Below are 19,840 nucleotides of genomic sequence, written 5' to 3'. Positions count from 1 at the left end.
AGGCAGGCCAAGTGCTGTGGCTGCTGGATTTCCCTGCTGCTGTGACATAACCACAGCTCCGAGCGCCCCTAGTCACCCTAGCAACAGGTACACACTGTACTGCATCTGTTCCCTCGTTCATTTATCTGTTTGCTCTAGATGCTGGCTAAACCAGTCATTGATATGCCCACTGTAATATCACATCCAACTGGCATACAACAGCAAATGAGTGTTGAGGAGGCTGTTACCCACTATAATAGATTAGTAAGGAAAAAGTGAAAGAGATAACACAATCAGTTGTTGAGACACAGCTCATTTGTTTGTCTAGCTTCCAGATAGATGGATTGATTGATGTATGTGAGAGCACCCAGATGCGTCAATGCTGCACTCGCTACTATGGCAAAGAGGCGAAGAATAGTTGAGAACTGTGTCTGATTTTATCGTCAGAAACCCCCCCCCCCACTACATAGAACCCCAACCTTCATCAGTGTCTTCTTGAAACACCCGAAAGAGCTGCAATCAACAGAGAAGAAATGTGATATCGAGCACTATTGTGCCTCCTTAACCATCGACCCACCCCCACTCTCGTCCCTCCACCAAGCAGTGTAGAAATATGACTCATACTCGGTGTACAAGTGATGTGACTCAAGGTTTTAACAAAGCTGCCTGTTGTCACCTACTGTTGCCAAGTGGGTGCACCTTCTGGGAGAACTCTTTTGGATTTCAAAGCTGTGGGTTTTTGTTTGTTTGTTTTTTTTTTTTTTGTGGGGAGGATAACTGTCTAGTTTGTTGTTAGAAATGACTGCTGGAAGCAAGACGGGTCTAGCTGCACAGCTCCTTTGCGGGGACGCTTTTGGTGTCGACTACGCTTTCAGGGCAGCTCCACTGTCAGTACAGGAAATAACATGTTTTCTTTGTTTTGTTTTTGTTTGTTTTTTTTCGTTCCGAAAAATGTGGAAGAAGACAGGAGATGTGCCCATGGTTGTTTTTAAGAGCTGTACATAGCGGTGACAATGATGAATGTGACTTGTTAGTCAAGTAATTAAATAAGGCAATTCATGATTCATGTTTAGTTGTTTAAATAGTAGCTATATCAAAGCGATAAGCAGTGATTATTGAATCACGGTGTTATAGGCTATATTTGTTCATGAGTTAATCATGATGTGCTATATTGACAGAAAAAATCAATACATTCAGTATTTAAATAATACTGCTACATTGATAGCATATAATTACTGAATCAGTATGTCTCGTTATATTGGCAGAGTCAATCACATTACATGGTATGTTGACATATAAATCACTGCTTTGATAGAATTATTTAACATATATCACGGACAACATCACGTTAAACAGCAACATGTATTTGCCGTGACAGCCAATAGTTCTGTGGTCTTTTCTCCAGAAGAGGTATCCTCTCGGGCGTTTCGTTTTATTTTGGTGGCTTTTCCTGTCCTGACAGTGGAGCTGCCCTGAGAGCGGGAGCCTCTGCTGGAAGTATCCCCACAGAGGAGGCCTGCAGGCACACTGTCTTGACAACAGCTACTGCTTCACAGTAAGATGACAAAGTGCTGGTCTCATTTCTCCTCTACTCAACACAGGGGACACCGGCTGATGTGCTGTATAAGGGAACCATAACCCGTCTGATCACAGAGGAAAGTGCCAGCCGAGCTGAGAGGGAGCGAGATGAAGCACTGTCTAAAGGCCATGTGGTCTACGAGGGCATAAGTGGGCACATCCTCACATATGACCGTGAGTACTTCAGCCAGGCTACAGCATACTGTATGTAACGTCCAGCGATTGCTTTCATTCTGAGTATAAGTCAGCACAAGACAATACAAGAGTACTGCACTGCATCCCAAGTCATTCATGCAACTTATGAGCAATGTCACTGAGTATTATCCCAAACGTAATGTTTATGTAATTATAGTAGCATTCTATCTGTCCACTACCTACTCACCCCTCTTTGTCATTTGTAGGCCCGCCTTCTCAGACCCCTAAAGATGAGGGCAGAGGCCCTGGGCAGCCTGGGGAAATTCTTGGTCTGAAGCGTCCTTATGATGTTATGGAGGGAGGCATCTCCAGAGGACTACCTATGAGGGATTCACTGTCTGCTGCCAACTGTGAAGGTACCAATCTGTCACTCTCACAAAGTGCTCCCGGATCTGATCTTGTTTGACTCTCGTTCAACTCTCATTAATAATAAGAATCATTTTCACCATAGTATTGCATCTCACACCCCTCATTACCTCAGGTCTGATTGGTCGAGCCATGCCTCACGACAGGGACAGTCCGCACCACACACCTTACAAGGATACTCACCATATCCGTGGTTCCATCTCACAAGGTAGGATGACCTCTCAGTATTAAACACTATTTAAATCGCATTCATTACAATGAGAGACTTTTTTCTAAAGCTTTTTGACAGTATGCTGTGTTTCTGGTCCAAACCTGATAACAAAAAATGTCAGCTCCAATCGTACAGTGAACAGCATTTATGTTTAAATCTCTCTCTCTGTGTACATTTAAGAAGAAACCAAATGCACTGTGTGTTGTCAAGAAAAGAAACAGACAGGCTGACATTGTTTTACCAATCACAGTTGAGTGAAGCATGCGTTATTGGCATGGCAGATTAAAGACACACAATATGACTGGATATGAAAAGTCTTAAAGATGGTGCAGCAGATGAAATCTTCGAACTGAATGTAAATGTATCTGCTTGCAAAATAATACTTTTCAACATTGATTGTGGTCTCTGTTAGCATTCTCTTTGTGTTTTTCCAAAAAGTACTCACTCAGTGTGCACTCATTTCATCTGACTGTACTCTCGGTTCTTGCTCAGCAGAGTTACAGAGAAACATTGTATTTTTCTTTGCTTTTTTCCTTTCAAGAAACAGATTGTGCCACCTTACCAGAACTCACCCGCTGGCAGGAGTACTTTCATGTTGATATTTATATTTATCTAAATCTGATAGCAGTAGTGTCAGATAACCAGCTTGTCTCATCTTGCCCAGAGATAGTAGTGTATGAAGCTCCTCTCAGAACCCCTGCTGGGTTAGATGAGCTGGTATAATCCTATCAGAACCTTTCTTTGTGTCTCTCATGTTTGTTTCTCCCTTTCTCAGCTTCCTTCTGTCTGAATTAAGAAAGGAAGAAAAAAAAAAAAATGAAATGTGTCGCAGAGTCTTCACATATTCTTATGATTTCAGGTATACCTCGTCATCTGGACCCTCAGGATGGCTACCTGAGGAGGGAGGCTAAGCAGATGAAGAGAGAGAGCTCTCCACCGCGTGGGCCTGGTTCGCTTTCTGACCCAATGAAAGGCAGAGAGGCCATGGTACCCACGGTGAAGGAGGCTGGGCGCTCCATCCACCTCATTCCCAGGGAGGAGCTCAGACAGCCTTCAAAGGAGGGCATCATAGCACAGGTATACACAGGATACACATACAGATGCTATCCAACCCTTAATTGTTTCCCTCTCTACTCAATACTGAGTAATCCTTGTAATGCCTCTCTTCAGGGAACACCCATGAAGCAGGAAGCAGCTGGTTCAGGGAAACGTCATGATGTCCGCTCCATCATAGCCAGTTCACCACGTTCCTACCACAATACACCCCCCCATTTGGAGATGCGTCCTGAGAGGGCTCGCTACGAAGAGGCACCCAAAGGGCGCCCCAGTGCAGTGGTCAGCACGGCTAGCTCTATAGCCCGCTCCTCTCCCCTTACACTGGGGTCAGAGCAGGGAGGTAAGGCCCATCACAGCCCAGTGGGCTATGAAGACAAAGGCGCCTTAAGGAACCCTTACCCTGGGCCCTCACATCGTGGCTCCCCTCTGTCCAGGGAGGCAAGCCAAAGGCAGCATGATGGTGAGTATATCTTATGCAGTCAAGAGAGTGAGCTTTTATTTTGAAATAAATAATATAGCAAGTATGTAAACTAGAGTCAGTGTGTAACAGATGAAAATGTCCTGTGTGAGTGATTATGCAACAGTGAGAAAGAAATTAATCTTGTTCATCATTTTTCTGGTTGCTCTTCACGTGCAGCGTTGCCCGACACTGAGTTGTTGACAGGTTTCTGTACAGCTACACTCCTTCACTCATTCTTCACCCCTTGAAGACTGTTTATGAAATTCTCCTGTTTTCTTTCTGTTTTTACTCCAGGTTCCAGTAAGAATCAGCCTCAGGAGCGTAAAGCTACACCAACCCCCAGGGAGATGAGTGCTACCAAATCACCACTCCCAGGTGTTCCTGATCAACAGACCTATGAGCGTGTGCTGCAGGGTCTGGGAGCTGCAGATGTTTACCGTCAAATCCCCTTAGCCTTCGATCCTTCAGTGCTGCCCCGTGGCATACCCATTGACCCAGGTACAGCCACAGTCTAATTAAATTTTTTTTAAAAAGAGAGAGAGCAGAATATTAGGTCTCTGAATCTTTGCATGCCATGCACACCCTCTTAGTTTTTTTCAGTTATTGTGACCTGATTTACACTCTGCTCTGTTGAGGTAGGGTGGAGCCCTGCTAGCTATGTGAGGTCAACAAAATCCATGTTCTGATAATAATCATAAAGACCTAAGTTATCCTGCTGTGTTCAGACCAGTAACAGCCTTGCATCACAGTCTTTGCTTTTATTACAATGAAACCTTTGTGGGGGACTGGGTAGTTTGGCAAAAAATTGCACTTATCTTACCAATCGAGTACATGAAAGAGAACATATCAAGTAGAGTACCAATGTCTCTGGTACTCTACCTTCCTGCTTTGTTTTCAACTTCTCACCGGTAGTGGTGTCACCACAACCACACCAATGTAGCCTCTTACAGTGTTTTGCTGCTAAAACAGTAGGTCGAGGGCAACCTTAATAAAGCAGTCTGAACACACCCCCACAGCCCACCTAATCAAGGAAAAAAAAGTGCAAACATTGGGTTGGCTTTAATCACTTTGATTTGTTATTTAGTCCAATATGAATGACCAACATTTCCTACTCTTCACACAGCCTACTACTTGCCTCGCCACCTAGCCCCCAACCCGGCATACCCTCATCCCTACCCCTACCTCATTCGTGGCTTTCCTGACACTGCAGCCCTGGAGAACCGCCAGACGCTGCTCAATGACTACATCACCTCCCAGCAGATGCACCAGTGGCCTGCAGCAGCTGCCATGGCTGCCCAGCGCTCAGAACTGCTGAGGGGCCTTACTCCACGAGACCAGCCCCTTCCTCTGCCCTATTCTGCAGCCCCTCGTGGTAAGACTAGTGCCGCTACACTCATTTTCGCTCTTAGTGTTAGTGTTCATTGTTTTTTTTCTGATGTTCAGCAGACTGAAAATCTATTTTCAACAGAACAGTTGTAAACTCAGCAGACATAGAGACAGAGCGCAATTAAGTCTCGCCCATCCCGGAGGGGAAAATAATTCATTGCACTCCATTGACTTTGTATTGAGCGAAGGTGCCTCCTTGTCACTTCTGTCTGCTAGCAAACCTAAAAGCTGCTGTGAGGTAGGATGCACTACCAACAGGGTAAAGAACCCAGAACTAAGTTTTTATAGGCTGCCGTACCTAAAAACTGAGCCTTTAAGAATACAAAAGTGGATACAGGGCTGTGTGCCGTGTGGTGGAAAAGACAGAGCTGCACTGACAGCCTGCTGCTCTAAAACCGCAGTAAAAATGACGGATATACCTGGACACGTTCCTAGTCACAGAGAATATGCAGGTTGAAAGTAAAAGCAGAAGAGCTGTTTAATTGAAAGGTATGCAGTGTTTTAAATCACAGAATAGCTAACGTGCATTCAGCTGAAAAATGCTAACTGTAAAAAGAGCCTGAATGGGAAATGATTGCATGTCTGTGCGTGTAATTTCCTCGCCTATGTTTACAATTTGTAGTTGCCATATCAGGTGTAAAAGTTTCATGCCTGCCTGTTATGTTGTGAAGTTTGCTATACAGTTGTGCTAATGCTACTTTAGACGTGATATCAGCCCTTGCATCCATGTATTGCATCTTAGCATATACAACAGGTTTCGGCATGAACTACCTTTTCCTCTCTGGTAAACATAGGGTGCTAAAATAATCCTTTGACATGCTGAAATCTTATGTTTTTAGCTATCCACAGGCATTTTGTTAGCGTTTCAGCCCTTTTTTGCATATTACGGCGCCCACTGGAGGGGAAAACAGCCCTCCAGTGGGCGTGGTTTTCAGAGTATGACATATTGCGCTCTGTCTCAGTCAAGTGTGCTATACCTACCAATGAAGCTTGTCAAGAGCTCTTACAATTACTCAACAGTAGGCTTCATGTTTCCTTGATTTCATTCAATAATAGAATAATCTGTTATCTGAAAGATTAAAGGGGCACTCCACAAATTTTACATATGTTAAGTACTACCCAGTCTGTGAAAACAGTTATATAATCTCTGTAGGGAGCTTTGTCAAGTCTGAGAAAATGACTGAAGTGACTACAAACTTATAACTGGGAATGTCAAGTTTTAGTTTTACCAGTCAGGGAAAGTCTAATGAAAGGGAAATGTAGTTTTCACTGTGCTTTGAGTTTGACCCATACTAGGGTCAAACTCAACAATGCTTGTCCATTCTTTTTAAAACACTTTTTCTTGCAAGTCCTCCAATTTTATGGAGTACCCCTTAAAGGAACTGCAGAACTGTTCATTACCTACTTAACCTTGTACCTCACACTGCAATTCAGGTTGATAATCTCTTCATAAGGATTTCTATATGTTTATACTACTGAATTCATTTCCTCAAAAAAGTGGCGGACATTGATTCAGGCCTGTCAAAACTGTAAAAAGCATTTGAAACACACAAAGGCAGACACATTGTGTTTGAAATATCAGTGAATGGAAAAAAAAAACGCTGAGCTTGACATGAGCTAAAAACTGAAGTGTTTTCAAACAGCCCTACAGCTCGCTGTCCAGCGGCAACACAGATAAATGGTAATACGAAAGGTTTAAATCTGGCTGATTTGTATACGAACAGGGACAAAGAGCGCCGTCACCTTCCAAAATCTGACGCAGTTATTCAGAACAGCAACAGAAACACAGAGCTACACACAGCAGTTAAATTACGATTATGTGCACGGTGCACTAGCTAATAACGAATAAGATCCAACCACAGCTGAGTTTGGTGTAATAATGCTCTCATGATCTACAGCAACAGCATCATAACGACACTCACAGCTGGTACATCAACAGAAAATAACACAAGCTGAGGTAACATTACACACATCGACCATATTTTCTGTTATCTCCCAAAGTTAGCAGGTTAACATTAGCAGGTTAATTTTAGCAGGTGCATGAGCTACCTCTTCCTCCACGGGGGCCGAGGCTCGAGCCGCCCATGAGCGCTTCTCTGTCCTTGGAACAGCACATCTCTTCCAACAAGCGAGGAGAGCAACACACTGCAGGTGCTTCTCTGCGGCTGGGTTAATCTTTGTTTTTCGAAGGGACTTAACCACGACTCCGAATGGCCGATCAACTTGCCCTGCATCAACTTTTACTGGCCCCGGTCCATCGGTTATGTCGAACCCTGTGTTATCAGTGTTCTGTGTAATGTAAAGCAACATACTGTATATCATTTTTATTTATGTTGACAGTGTGAGTGAAAGCTTAACAAGGCATCGGTTACATCCGACGTGCTACAGCATCTTTAAATTTATCATCCATTTGTCCATAATTAAATCAAGGTAATACAAGAAAGCTCAAATGCATTTAAGTTGCTAGATAGTTGTTCGCGTGTGGAGTTATTAAGGGAGCAGAGGAAGAGTTTGGTTTAAATATAATGTAGTGAATTAAAAAATGTCAACAAACCAGGAGTGCAAGCAGTAACAGGAAAATGTCTTGCATCATCCATCAGTGGCTTCTAATCAGATCTAATCTGATCCAAGAGTATCTGAAAAGTCATTGTAGCGTGTTTGTTGCAATCATTCACTTCTTCTTTTGCCATTTGTCTATGTTGATTTAACATTTTCCACATTTAGACAAGGTTGTTAAGACTTATCTTGTAGTCACGTCCTTTTTTTTAAGTTAATTTCATTCATATTTATTTATGAACCATGTTTTTGTTGTCCTCACATTATATTACATATTAAAGATTCCTTCTGACAACAAGAGAGACCTTTGCTGTTGGAGTCAAATGACATACTGTGATGTGGACAAGTATGAGAGTGCCGTATAATGTTTTGTTTACCAGTTATCCACACCGAAACACATTGTGACCAACTATTAGGTTTTTCTTTACCCTTCTCTTCTTTCTGTCCTCTAGGAATCATCGATCTATCTCAGGTGCCACACTTACCTGTCCTGGTCCCTCCCTCTGCAGGGACAGCTGGCTCCCCAATGGATCGCATCACCTACATCCCAGGGGCAAGCACCACCTTCCCTGGCAGGCCTTACACCACCTCCCCCATCTCACCTGGTACAATTAACTTCACACAAGCAAACAATTCGAGAGAGAAAATATTTTGCACACCTATTGTTTTTCTAATATTTTTTTTCCTATATGCTTTTTTTCCCGTACAGTTGGCTCCTCGCACATAAACAAGATGCAAGGCACATCCTCATCTTCAGAACGTGAGCGTGAAAGAGACCGCGAACGTGACAGAGAGAGGGAAAGGGACCGGGAGAAAGACAGAGAGCGGGAGAGAGAGAGGGAGCGCGAACGGGACCGGGAGAGAGATCGCGAAAGAGAACGGGAGAGAGACCGCGAAAGGGAAAGGGATCGGGACAGGGAGAGAGACAGAGAGCGTGACAGAGAGAAGGGCGGGTCTCTCGGAAATGTGGAGCACGCCCCCATTTGGCGACCAGGTGTGGAGCCAGATATTGTCCTTTCATTTTTGTCTTAAAGTTATAAGTAAAGTTCACATACTGGATGCATGAATGTAGTTTGAGGAAAGAGTAAAGCGTTTGTGAAATGAAATGAATCTGTTGGTGCCTCTCAGGTACAGAGCACAGCTTGGCAAGCAGCAGTAGCAGTGTGAGACCTTCTTCCCAGCCTTACAGCCACCAGCACTCCCCAGTGTCCCCTCGTACCCAGGAGAACGTGCAGCAGAGGCCAAGTGTCCTGCACAACACTGGGGGCAAGAGTCTTTCTGTTGGAGAACACTCCTCATCTGTGTTACGGTAAACTTCTGTTCAGTAGCCTGGGACATTTTCAAAAGCTAGCCCATTTCTCACAAGCATTCACAGCAAGGATTTGATTGCCATGTTTACTTAGTGTATTTTGTTTGGCCTGCCAGGTCCATGCCCCCAGGGCCAGCCCGCTACCAAGCTTACCCTGGCCACCTCCAAAGGACAGGTGTGCCCCCTGAGGCCTACCCACCTGCCATGGACTCAAGCATAGCCAAAGAGCAGAGTCGTGACGGAGGCAAAAACAGGGGAAGTCTACCCAAGCATGTACAGGACCAGCACGGGCCCTCCGGTAAATCTGACCCCAAGCTGTCCAGTCCCAGCCAAGGAGGAATATACCCAGGTTCCTATCCCTCGGCTTCAGTCCGGCCACAGCACCTGCTGCCTCCCCAGTCGGATAACCCTCCTGGCCGTGGAGAATGCGGTACACCTAGTAGGGAAAAGACTCAAAACAAACCGATGTCCATTCAGGAACAAGAGCTCCGAGCACTCGGTAAGACCACCATGACTGCGGCCAACTTCATAAACGCGATTATTATGCGTCAAATTTCTTGTGAAACGGGGATGCCAGAGACGGGCTCGCTTGTTGCCAGCAGCGCCACTGATGGTAAGACGCTCTGGATCCCAGGGTCCCCCTCATCACCCAGACCCTCCCCCGTCAGTCTGTGGCCTATTGCACGCTGTGGTGGTTGGCATTATCAAATCAGCCCAATTCATTTACATTTTTTTTTCTTTTAATGCTATACTTTTTTGCTTATTTTTCCCAGTTTTATTATTAGTTTTTCTTTACAGACTTAAAGACCACCAAGGGTGCCCTCTGGAAAAACCAAACATCTAGCCTGTCCTAATTGGACCTGACCGGCTGAGATTAAACGAGTAGAGGCAGTTTACAAGCTCGATAGAAGATTGATAACATATTAATGGCTAACAACTCAACACATTTGATTTTCAATGAAGAAGAGCTATATCCTAGGTGTCCTTTAAGGTGTCATTTTAAGGTAGTGAAAGCTGGTGGGACAAGGCAGAACATCCTTTGCTGCTTATTTTCATTTTCTTTTCGTAGAGGATGTGACTTGAATTTAACATGTGGCACCCCTCCTCCCTCCCATTCGGCTGCTTACTTTAAACAGAATATTTTACCACACACAAGTGGGCATGACAAGAATATTTTAGGCACTTGAAAAGGCATTTCACCGCAGGAGGCTTTTATATCCCATGTTAAATGAGACTGCCTGTAATTCAAGCATTTTGACTTTATACATGCAGTGGCTCTACTTCACTACCGCATGTCTTATGAGGCACTCTCTGCCTTGTAGTTCTTATAGGTACTTACAGACGTATCTGAAACATATCGCACTAGGACAGGACTTTTGACAATTGACACATGTAACCCAGATGACTGAAGGGGAATAGAGAATTGGTGCGATAATCCCTTTCATTAACATCATGGTGAGTTACAAAGACGGTCACGCTAAAATAACCATCTGCTGAAAGCCTTACCAACCACCAAACTGACTCCCTGGGGTCCCAGAGAGCACTGGTGATGCAAAGGAGGAGGGTGGGAAAGGGGAGGTATGTGGAAAAGACTGGGAAATCTTTCAGCCATCCAGGGGGAGTGGGGGTACTACAGCTTCTGGCTCCCCCAAATCTCTGCATGTTCCTATTTATGGCTCACTGTAATTTATGCTGATTTTTTTTTTTTTTTTTTTTTTTTTTTTTCTCCACACACGCCAAATGCTCAACACATCTCTCTCAATCAAGCCTCTGGGAGTTTGTCCGTCATTTGGAATGTGATTTTGTTTTGTTGTTTACTGCTTGTAGAGCAAATGTGTCAAATCTGTATTTATTGCAAGCTTGTAGGGCAAGAGACTACTGCATGCTGAGCTCAGATGAGTGTTGTGGGTTAATATACTCCTGTATGTACAATAGTCAACAGGAAGCATGCTTATCAAAACAGATGAGACATAATTATTAAAAAGGACGACATCACATCCCTGTTGGTATGCAAATTAGTAGGAAGGACCAGAAAGAGAAACACAGGCTGTTGAAAGTGGTTGTTGAAATGAACCCACAGTCTCTTCTGTCATTGCTAACAACAAAAACCACAACATCCTGTCCCTCTGGGGGACTCGTCCTTTCTGGGAGTCTGTACAGTCAATCCTGCCCCCCATGCTCAACTTACATCATCCTCTCCTGAGATAAATACTGTAGTGGAAGAGTTGTGTAAGAAATCACACAGAGAGATATTATGCACAAAGGGACAAAAATGGCTCATAATGCTCTTTCGAGCATGCAGGTGGAATATTTTATTCCCACAATGTTATTATGTTCAATATGAATATTTTCATATATTTATGGCTAACAACGATGGGTCTATTTGAGTGCTTTAATGCTTGGTTATATATAGTATTCACAGCCTGCTTGCATTTAAACATAAATACATAATAAATACATAGACATAAAGTGCACACATTTATATCCTCCATGTACCTGTACATTTATAGACCTCTGTTTTATTTGTCCAGTAAAAAAAAAAAAAAAAAATCCGTACATCAGATGTTCGGTAACTTCTTCATTTAGGAGTCACTGATGCAAAACCAGTCAATTTTAGCATCATTTCTCGTCAAAGCTTTGCTTGCTAGGACTGTATGCAAAGAGTACACTATAAATAATTAAAATCTCTCAAGTAGCTTGTCACACACTGTCTTCTCGTAGTTTTGTAGCAAAAAAAAGCTTGCCCTTTGAGCTTTCATTTGCAGATGCTTCAGTACATTAGAATTTTAAATTGCACATCCACCATAAGTCCTGATGGATGGACAGACGTGTCTGCATGTCCTCATTAGCACATGTAGAGATCTTGAATTGTGGCATCTCAGGTTGAAAAAACAAAACTAATCTCTACCTATGTGTGGATGTGATTTGTGCCTCTGTGTGTGTGTGTGCATGCATGGCTGTGTGTGGTGTTTGTTCTTTGGGTTTGACTCTCAGCTCAACAGAAGATAGAGCCACATGGTTTGTACCGTCCTCCGTCTGAGGAGAGGCTGTCCCCTGGCCAACAGCCCCTGTCCCCCTGTGTGAAAGGCAGCCAGAGGGTGGTCACCCTGGCCCAGCACATCAGTGTAAGTAGTCTCTTTAAAAAAAAAAGAGAGAGAGAAACTGTCTGTATATCATGTGAGCTACTGTATGCTCTGTGAGCAGAAATTATTGTTTTCAGTATAAGTAAAAAAAAAAAAAAAAAATCCTTTGTGGTCAAGGGATTTTGATGGATGCCAGACAGTGTTAACTGATGTGTCTTTATGGTAACAGGAGGTGATAACTAAAGACTACACCAGGCAGAGCCAACAGCAGCAGCAGCAGCAGCAAAGCTACCATGGCTCTCCTGTCCTGGACTTGACCCGTCCACCCAGTGCCTCCCAGCCTCCGCCCACCTCACAGGAGTCTGCCCAGGGGTCCCGCTATTCAGAGGGTCTCGGAGGAGAACGCAACAGAGACCGGTAGGAATCATCGTCAAACGCGATCACTCTAGGACAATAGTAAGACAGCAGTCGTGTCCAGAAAAAACACTGAGTTGATTTTATACATGCTTTATATTTTCTGCAGGTCTCCCCCTCAGCCCAAGACATCACCTATCAGTGTTTCAAATGATGGCATTGAACCAGTGTCTCCTGCTGGAGCCAACTCTGAACCTGAAGTCCAAGGAGGGGCCTCCTACCCCAACGAGCAGGGAGAGCAAGGGTGAGACCTCACATTGCCATACTGTAGATCTCCACAGAGACCTGCAAATATCTTCTATTGCATGAAAGTTAACCTGCCACATATAATTAAACTATGTGGTATATGGTCAGTTAATGATGAACTCAGCTTATTCAATATATAGATTAGCTGGACTGCCATTAAGGATCTTTTTCCATAGTTGAATATTCAGTTAAATGCTAATTCCAGTATTTGAACAAACTGTTATTGCGACGACAAACATCATATCTAAGTGTAACTAAACATCATATTTGGAGGAGAGGAGGGTGACCACGGAGAAGCACTCAGTCAGCCTCTTAGACGTACGTCACCCATGTTCCTCTCGGGATGTTGCTAATGTAGTTAAAAAGCTCAACAGTAACAAGATGCCTCGAGGCTGGGGACAGTGCTCACGGACTTTGAGAGAGAGAGAGGGGTGGTGGGACCAGCAGATGGGTTTCAGTTGTCAGGTATCACACTGCTCAGCTGCCTTGGGAAAGCTTGCGCTACGTTGCTGGAAAGGAGACTCCAGCCTCTTGTCAAACTCAAACTCTGTCCCGGTTCCATGTGCCAGCAGTTGTCCCATGTGGTTTTGTGGTGCATTATGGTTGCTTATGCTGTTGCTGTGATCCACTCAGTCATGTAACTAGAGTGTTCTCTTTCAGTCAGATATGGTCTTTTGGGGGGGGATGGGCTCAGCCTAAGGATGCGCCGACTGTTTCTTTTAATGGGCAAAGCCTCTAGGCACAGCTGAGTGTCCAGTTTGGCGATCACAAGATTGCATCTCTGCTTCATTTTCAAGGATGTAGCCCTGTTGGCTTCATCAGGATTTGACCTTCAGCATGCAATGGGGCTTCCACTCCTCCACAGTCCTCCCTGGATGGGAGTGAGCTCCTGTCCTAAGTTCAGAAATTGTTCATGAGTGAGGGTAAAATGGAGTATGACAGGTGAATTGCTGGATCTTCCATAATCATGCAGACTTCGTAGTGACTGGAAAAATTAGCCAATTATATCTGCATATTTTTTATCCAGATTTTGAAGGTTTAGTGATTCAGTTAATTGCTTAAAGTAGAACAGCAGGATTCCTGCCAGACTCCTCCTCGTTGAGGTATTGTGGTTGCATCTAATTGGGAGAGGATGCTGGATAGAAGAGTTTATGGCTTTCTCAGATTAGCCTACCACCACCATAACCCACAAAAAAAATCTTAAATGTGGATGTTTTCATGATTTAATGAATATATTTAATACAATTATTAGAATGGTTGGTGGAATGAAGGTTAGAAATGTTGATGATTACGTGTTAGCAATTATTTGCAAATGCAACTTAGACAAGCCCTGTCTCTAACGAAAAAGGACATTGCCTACAAATATTTACCTATCAACATTTTGCATCTAAATATCCAAACACACACTAAGTATATTATGGGACTATCACAGGAGTCTGATTAGTGTGCGTATTTTCCCTCGTACAGAATGGGCTCCCGTTCCCCTCCCAACGCCTCCCAGCCTCCAGCTTTCTTCAGCAAGTTGACCGAGAACACTTCAGCTATCGTGAAGTCAAAGAAACAGGAGATGATCAAGAAGATGACTGTGGTGGGAAACGACGGCGATTTCAGTAAGTCTGACCTCAGCACAGGCACGAGTGCTTCTGCATCTCGGGCACAATTTTAAAAAATTGTTTTTCAGAAGGAAAAGCTCTCGTGTGGTTTAATAAATAGTCTGAGGCTTTTATAAAGAAACCATGTTCACACTTTCAGATGCCGGTCAGCCTGGAACAGAGATCTTCAATATGCCAGCGTCTACAACTGCAGGTAAACTGTTTCCCCCTCATCAGTTATTAATAAACAGTAAAGTGAGAGGAAAGCTTTTCATGATGCACTTTTGTTGTGCCGATGTTTTAGTAAAGCACTATAGTGGATGTATGTTGAGGGTCAACACTGTTGTAATGGAGCAGCATGGTGACAGGATTGTGAAGCCAAACAAAAGTGACTTTGACTTTGCAAACATACCAACCTGCTGTCAGAAACAGTATTATGATTCAAAATATTTACCACATTTTAACATTGATTTAATCATGTTGACCATCTGCAGACAACATTAAATATGTTTACAAGCACAAAATATTCCGGTTTGTGCCCTTATTCTGAAAAACACAATATTCCTACTAAGCTGAGGGTTTTCAGGGGTTCCCTCTGCTCCAGTGGAAATGGGAATATCTCCGCAGGCAGTGAAGTAAACCAGCAAGGTGAAAAACATATATATCACATAAGTGATATTGATATGACTAATATTATAGATTTATACTTACCGGCACATCCAGTACCTACCATGATGTTTACTAGACTGCTGAATGTTTTTGGTGCATCTCACCGAGTGGTCACCGTCAGTCCATGGCCGCATGTCAGGAATAATAACGAATCCCCTCTGTCCCAGTCGTGGAGAAGGCGCGCTCTGTTTTTTTAGCCCGCCCTGAACAGCTCTCCACTCTCCTCTCATTCCTCTCCTCTATCTGCCTTCCTGCTCCAGCATATGTCATTTTGCCTGCACAGGGGTGTGCGTTACACAACCAGCCTGTCATGCATCTCTATCCCAGCTTTGCAAACTGTCGGCTAGTTGGTTTGTTTACAATACACAGAGCTGACCGTAAACAGGCAAAACGCAGTTAAAGACCCCAATTGAGACGCATATTCCGAATGTGCTGCCTACATGTGGAAAGAATGCTCCTAAAACCCAAATAATACTGGCATATCCCACAAGTCTTAACTGGAAAATGCTACATTCGGAATAAGACCTAATTCAGAATATCCAAACAGAATATGCTTTAAATCACCTGTATCAAATTCAGACTATTGTCATATTTGAAATAATAGTGCAATATCAGTGCGCATGTAAATGTGGTCAATATATTAAGGAACAGTGGATGAGAAAATGACTGAATCCTCATTCCATTTGGCCTCAATCCAGCTCAGTAATGGTGTCTAAGCTGACATTGTACCTTCATGAATGATCCAAATGTGATTCAGATTTGAGGATACTACTGTCTAAGGTCCCAGCAGACTTTGGTCCGTTGTAAAGCATCAGCCGCTCACCGGAGAGAACAGTGCTTTAATTTATAAAAGCCTCTTCCGCTCATGAAATCTGCAACATTGCTACGTTTTAGATCAAATGGATATCACATAGCCACTAAAGTGCTCATTGTAACCTTTTGCACAAATCTCTCCTGACTCTAGATGTTTGTTCTTCTCTCCTCCTATATATTCTTAGCTCTCTCATGCTGTTCCAAGTCAAGGTCTCTGTGTCTTTACGTTAGATTTTATTGCTTACTACTCTTCTGACAATACTGAATCATATGGTTTTGTCATCAGCACACCTTCTGTTTACTTTCCCTGTTTTATTTTTCTCTTCATTGCTTGCTCACATTCCCTCTGATGCCATTCAATGCGTTGGTCCTGTGACAGTCATTACCCTCTCTCTTTACCTTTCTTACTCTTTTCTGCTGTATCCTCCTGTTCTATACCCGATGTTCTACCTCTAACTCGTTAAACGCTGCTCTTCCTTTCACAGGACCTGTGAGTGTCCGCAGCCACCCAGCTCCAGAGGCACCTGGTAACTCAATAGGCCTGGAAGCCATTATAAGAAAGGCCTTAATGGGCAAATACGATGATCAGTCTGAGGAACGCTCCCCATCCAACGCTGCTAACCAGATGGGTTCCAGTGGGCCTGCTGCTATGTCTGTATCTGATGGACGTGCAGAGGACTGTTTCTCACAAGGTGTGACATCCTCAAACACTTCTGTATTTTGTCTTGCATACAGTGCATCTAATATTGTTTCCAGTGTAATGAGTTACTTTTAAAAAAATGTATTTTTATTTTTCTACTATTCTCCATTTTGTCATATGGCTCGTATGCTGTAAGGCTGTTGTGTTTATTCTTTTGCTTCCATTCTTAAACATCATGTCAGGTAAATCTCTGTTAACTCTTCTAGAACTAGACTTGTCAGCTAAAACTCACACACTTCAACAAGTCCTTCAGTCATGCAGTACAGCAGGTTGGGTTGGATCAGTGGCTCTGGAGCTCCTTATAGAGCTGGAGATGTTTTGCACAGGAGTTTGTTATACTATAGGTTTAAGCCAGAGTTGTGTCTTCTGTGTTTGTAGGTGGTGGGAAGTCCTCAAAGGGCAGTGGGCGCTCTAATGGACGCAAGGCCAAGTCTCCAGGACCAGGCCTTTCAGGCGGGGAGAGACCGTCCTCTGTGTCCTCAGTCCACTCAGAGGGAGACTGCAACAGACGAACTCCCCTTACCAGCCGTGTCTGGGAGGACCGGCCTTCATCTACAGGTACAGCCCATAATTCATCAACAAATCTCATCAGATCACAACATATTAATCCATTAGGTGTGATCTTGGCTGCTGCACGGGGAGCTTGGTGCAGGGAGACTAACAACTCTGTCACTCTGCCTTTTTACAGGTTCAACTCAAACTCCCTTCCCGTGTAACCCGCTGATAATGCGTTTTCCTAGCGGGACGGTGTCTGTTTCCTCCCCTTCCTCCGGCCAGCCAGGGGGCCAGGGCCCGGGGTCAGGACCTGGACAGGGCCGCTCCTGGGAGGACGAGCCCAAGCCTCTGCTCATGTCTCAGTACGAGACCCTGTCTGACAGCGAGTGACCCGAAATGCTAATGCACAACAGGACCTGCTAAACAGTCAACCACCTCTGTGCTGCTGCAGCCACACACACACACACACACAGACACACACATAGAGACACACACACACACACACACACACACACACACACACACACACTCTCACAGGGCGTACATCTGCCGAGGCATCCGCAAACCTACCTGCACCATTCCACTCTGCATTTCCCCCATCAGTCGTCAAGCAAGGATCGTGTCCTCCCCTCACACACCTGAGACGCAGAGCACCGACGAGCTGGAACACTGCTGCTCCATGTGTGCGTGTGTGTATGTTTGTGCTTACGTGTTATGCATTCACTCCAGGACTACTCTAAAGGACAAATCACTTTTTATTTTATTTTTAACTTTACTACTTTTCCTCACTGGCCTTATCATTATAGACACATTGACCTGCACCTTACGGGTGTACCGCTCAAATGTGCTTAAACGTGTGTGGACGGGACTCTGAGGTGGTGTCGTCGGTCTGGTCAGGAGCCTGATGGCGGCTGCTCTAGTGACAGAATTAGACCACAGTTCTGCCCTGAGAGCAGTGGCCCACACAGCGAGGACCCTCGTACGTTTCTTCACAGTGAACTCCAGGTGCAGGCGGCCTGTGCACTGCTACCACTACAAGAATACGCTCGAGGGACGGGAGGAGAATCAACATCTGTTTTTTCTTGTTTTGGTTCTTTTTCTCCTTTAACTTCAGTCAGTCCAGTCCTGTGTTTGGAAAGTGAGCTGAGACCTTTAGTACATTTTGATGGTGAACTTTTGATGGTTATATTTGTCGTCTCTTATCTGCAATGATGTATCTTTTTTGGGGCAGGGGCGGGAGGCAGAGATTGTTATGCGGGAGGGTCATATCATTGGTTTACAGGGTAAACATGCTGTTCATTGCTGATGTCATCATATATTAGTGGAGGGTCCTGAGAAAAGGCGAAGGCCTGTTGACTTCAGGCATCCGCGTCGGGGAGAGATGTTTTGCCAGATGGATGGCACTGAGACAAGTGACACTTTCTCACTGTTTTTATATTAACCATGTCTGTGTTTGTTGAAACAGTTTTTTGGATATTAAGCACTTAGTTGTCAATCTGTTCACAATGGCATTTTTAAGAATCTGTGTTTCCTGGGGCAGGTGAAAAATGGACTCAAGAACAGCATAGAAATCCCACTGTGGAGGTATCCTTTAACACCTATCTGTTTTATTTTGGTCTTGCCACCGATATTTTTTTTTAATGCTCCCACACTCAAAGCGACAATCACATTCGAGTGAACGATGACTCCGCCGCTTCGAGCAGGTGCAGACCAACCTTAAAGCTGCTTAAAGGCAAACTCCTCAGCATCACACAAAGTTTGCTCGCATTAAAGAGGTGACAAAAAAAAAGCCATCTTTCTATGACCCTTAGTCCATGGCGGCGTCGGCTTTAGCCGGCCTGCTAGAATCTCGTCTAGGAGCTGTTGTGACGGTCTGACCTCTGACCTTTTTACTGCCTAGAAGAGGAGCTGAGACTCAACTCCTCATCCAGGCAGATTTTGTACAGTTATTTCCTAGTGTTAAGTGCCATTTATTTTACATACACAATACAGTACTGAAGTTACCAAGTGACGCACAATTTTTCTTTTGGCCCCCCATACCAGGGTTTATATACTGTCCGCGCAGGGAAATCTAAAAACAAAGAAGCAAATGAAACGTCCTTTTTTAAAGATTTTGTGTGCATTTTTTCTTCCTCTTCCAAATCCATCACAGCCTTAGCTTTTAACAGTTTCACTCATTAGATTTATCTTCTAAACAGGACAATGCTGTATCACAGGTGTAAAATGTTTTCTCCACTACGAGACCTATGACATTAGCAAGTGTACTTCATTGCACCCCCTGTGTTTGTACGGGTTAGAGGAAGTCGAGGGGAAGGCATCCGAAAGCATTCTGGTTATTTTGTGTAACGTTAGTTAACATACACTCAGATTTTACTGGCAGTATTTTTAAAGGTCACCCTCTCTGTGAACGATGCAGTGATGTGCAATGTTTCCGGTCTGTGACTTTGTGCAACCAGGGACGTATTCTGTCCTCTGGCTGAACACTCTGAGGAACTGGAGTGATCTTGTTAAGTAGTTTGGAGAGCGTCTCTCCTGTCTCTAGTTCATTTTGTCACAGTGGAGACTCACAGCACACACACGACTGTTATAGGACTACCTCCTCTTCCTCCTTCATCCTACCTGTTTGACGGTGAAGCATCTAGCATGCACCTGCAGAACGCTCATCTCAGCCATGTTTTAGGTCTGATTTTTCTATAAAGGTGAAGACTGATTGAGGGTTTGTAATTTCATCA

General features: G+C 44.1%; 1 protein-coding gene across 8 annotated transcripts in view; it reads left to right on the top strand.

The window, feature by feature from the left end:
* Window positions 1-19,840, top strand: part of ncor2 (nuclear receptor corepressor 2) — a 104,935-nt gene extending 85,095 nt beyond the window's left edge. For 6 of the 8 annotated variants that reach the window (XM_044366280.1, XM_044366233.1, XM_044366252.1 and 3 more), the window contains 19 exons: window positions 1,581-1,731; window positions 1,959-2,108; window positions 2,234-2,326; window positions 3,189-3,406; window positions 3,500-3,845; window positions 4,140-4,343; window positions 4,969-5,217; window positions 8,240-8,392; window positions 8,497-8,781; window positions 8,916-9,096; window positions 9,213-9,595; window positions 12,091-12,221; window positions 12,409-12,596; window positions 12,703-12,837; window positions 14,307-14,449; window positions 14,592-14,645; window positions 16,399-16,605; window positions 16,992-17,171; window positions 17,302-19,840. In XM_044366280.1, the coding sequence (XP_044222215.1) occupies window positions 1,581-1,731; window positions 1,959-2,108; window positions 2,234-2,326; window positions 3,189-3,406; window positions 3,500-3,845; window positions 4,140-4,343; window positions 4,969-5,217; window positions 8,240-8,392; window positions 8,497-8,781; window positions 8,916-9,096; window positions 9,213-9,595; window positions 12,091-12,221; window positions 12,409-12,596; window positions 12,703-12,837; window positions 14,307-14,449; window positions 14,592-14,645; window positions 16,399-16,605; window positions 16,992-17,171; window positions 17,302-17,498 (3,648 nt within the window). In that variant the 3' untranslated portion in view covers window positions 17,499-19,840. The remainder of the gene's footprint in view (window positions 1-1,580; window positions 1,732-1,958; window positions 2,109-2,233; window positions 2,327-3,188; window positions 3,407-3,499; window positions 3,846-4,139; window positions 4,344-4,968; window positions 5,218-8,239; window positions 8,393-8,496; window positions 8,782-8,915; window positions 9,097-9,212; window positions 9,596-12,090; window positions 12,222-12,408; window positions 12,597-12,702; window positions 12,838-14,306; window positions 14,450-14,591; window positions 14,646-16,398; window positions 16,606-16,991; window positions 17,172-17,301) is intronic. The other 2 variants (XM_044366269.1, XM_044366261.1) reach the window with 1 other exon arrangement.

The sequence above is a fragment of the Thunnus albacares genome, chromosome 2 (genome assembly GCF_914725855.1).
Source record: "Thunnus albacares chromosome 2, fThuAlb1.1, whole genome shotgun sequence".
NCBI lineage: Eukaryota > Metazoa > Chordata > Actinopteri > Scombriformes > Scombridae > Thunnus > Thunnus albacares.
This window is presented reverse-complemented; position numbering and strand designations above follow the sequence as displayed.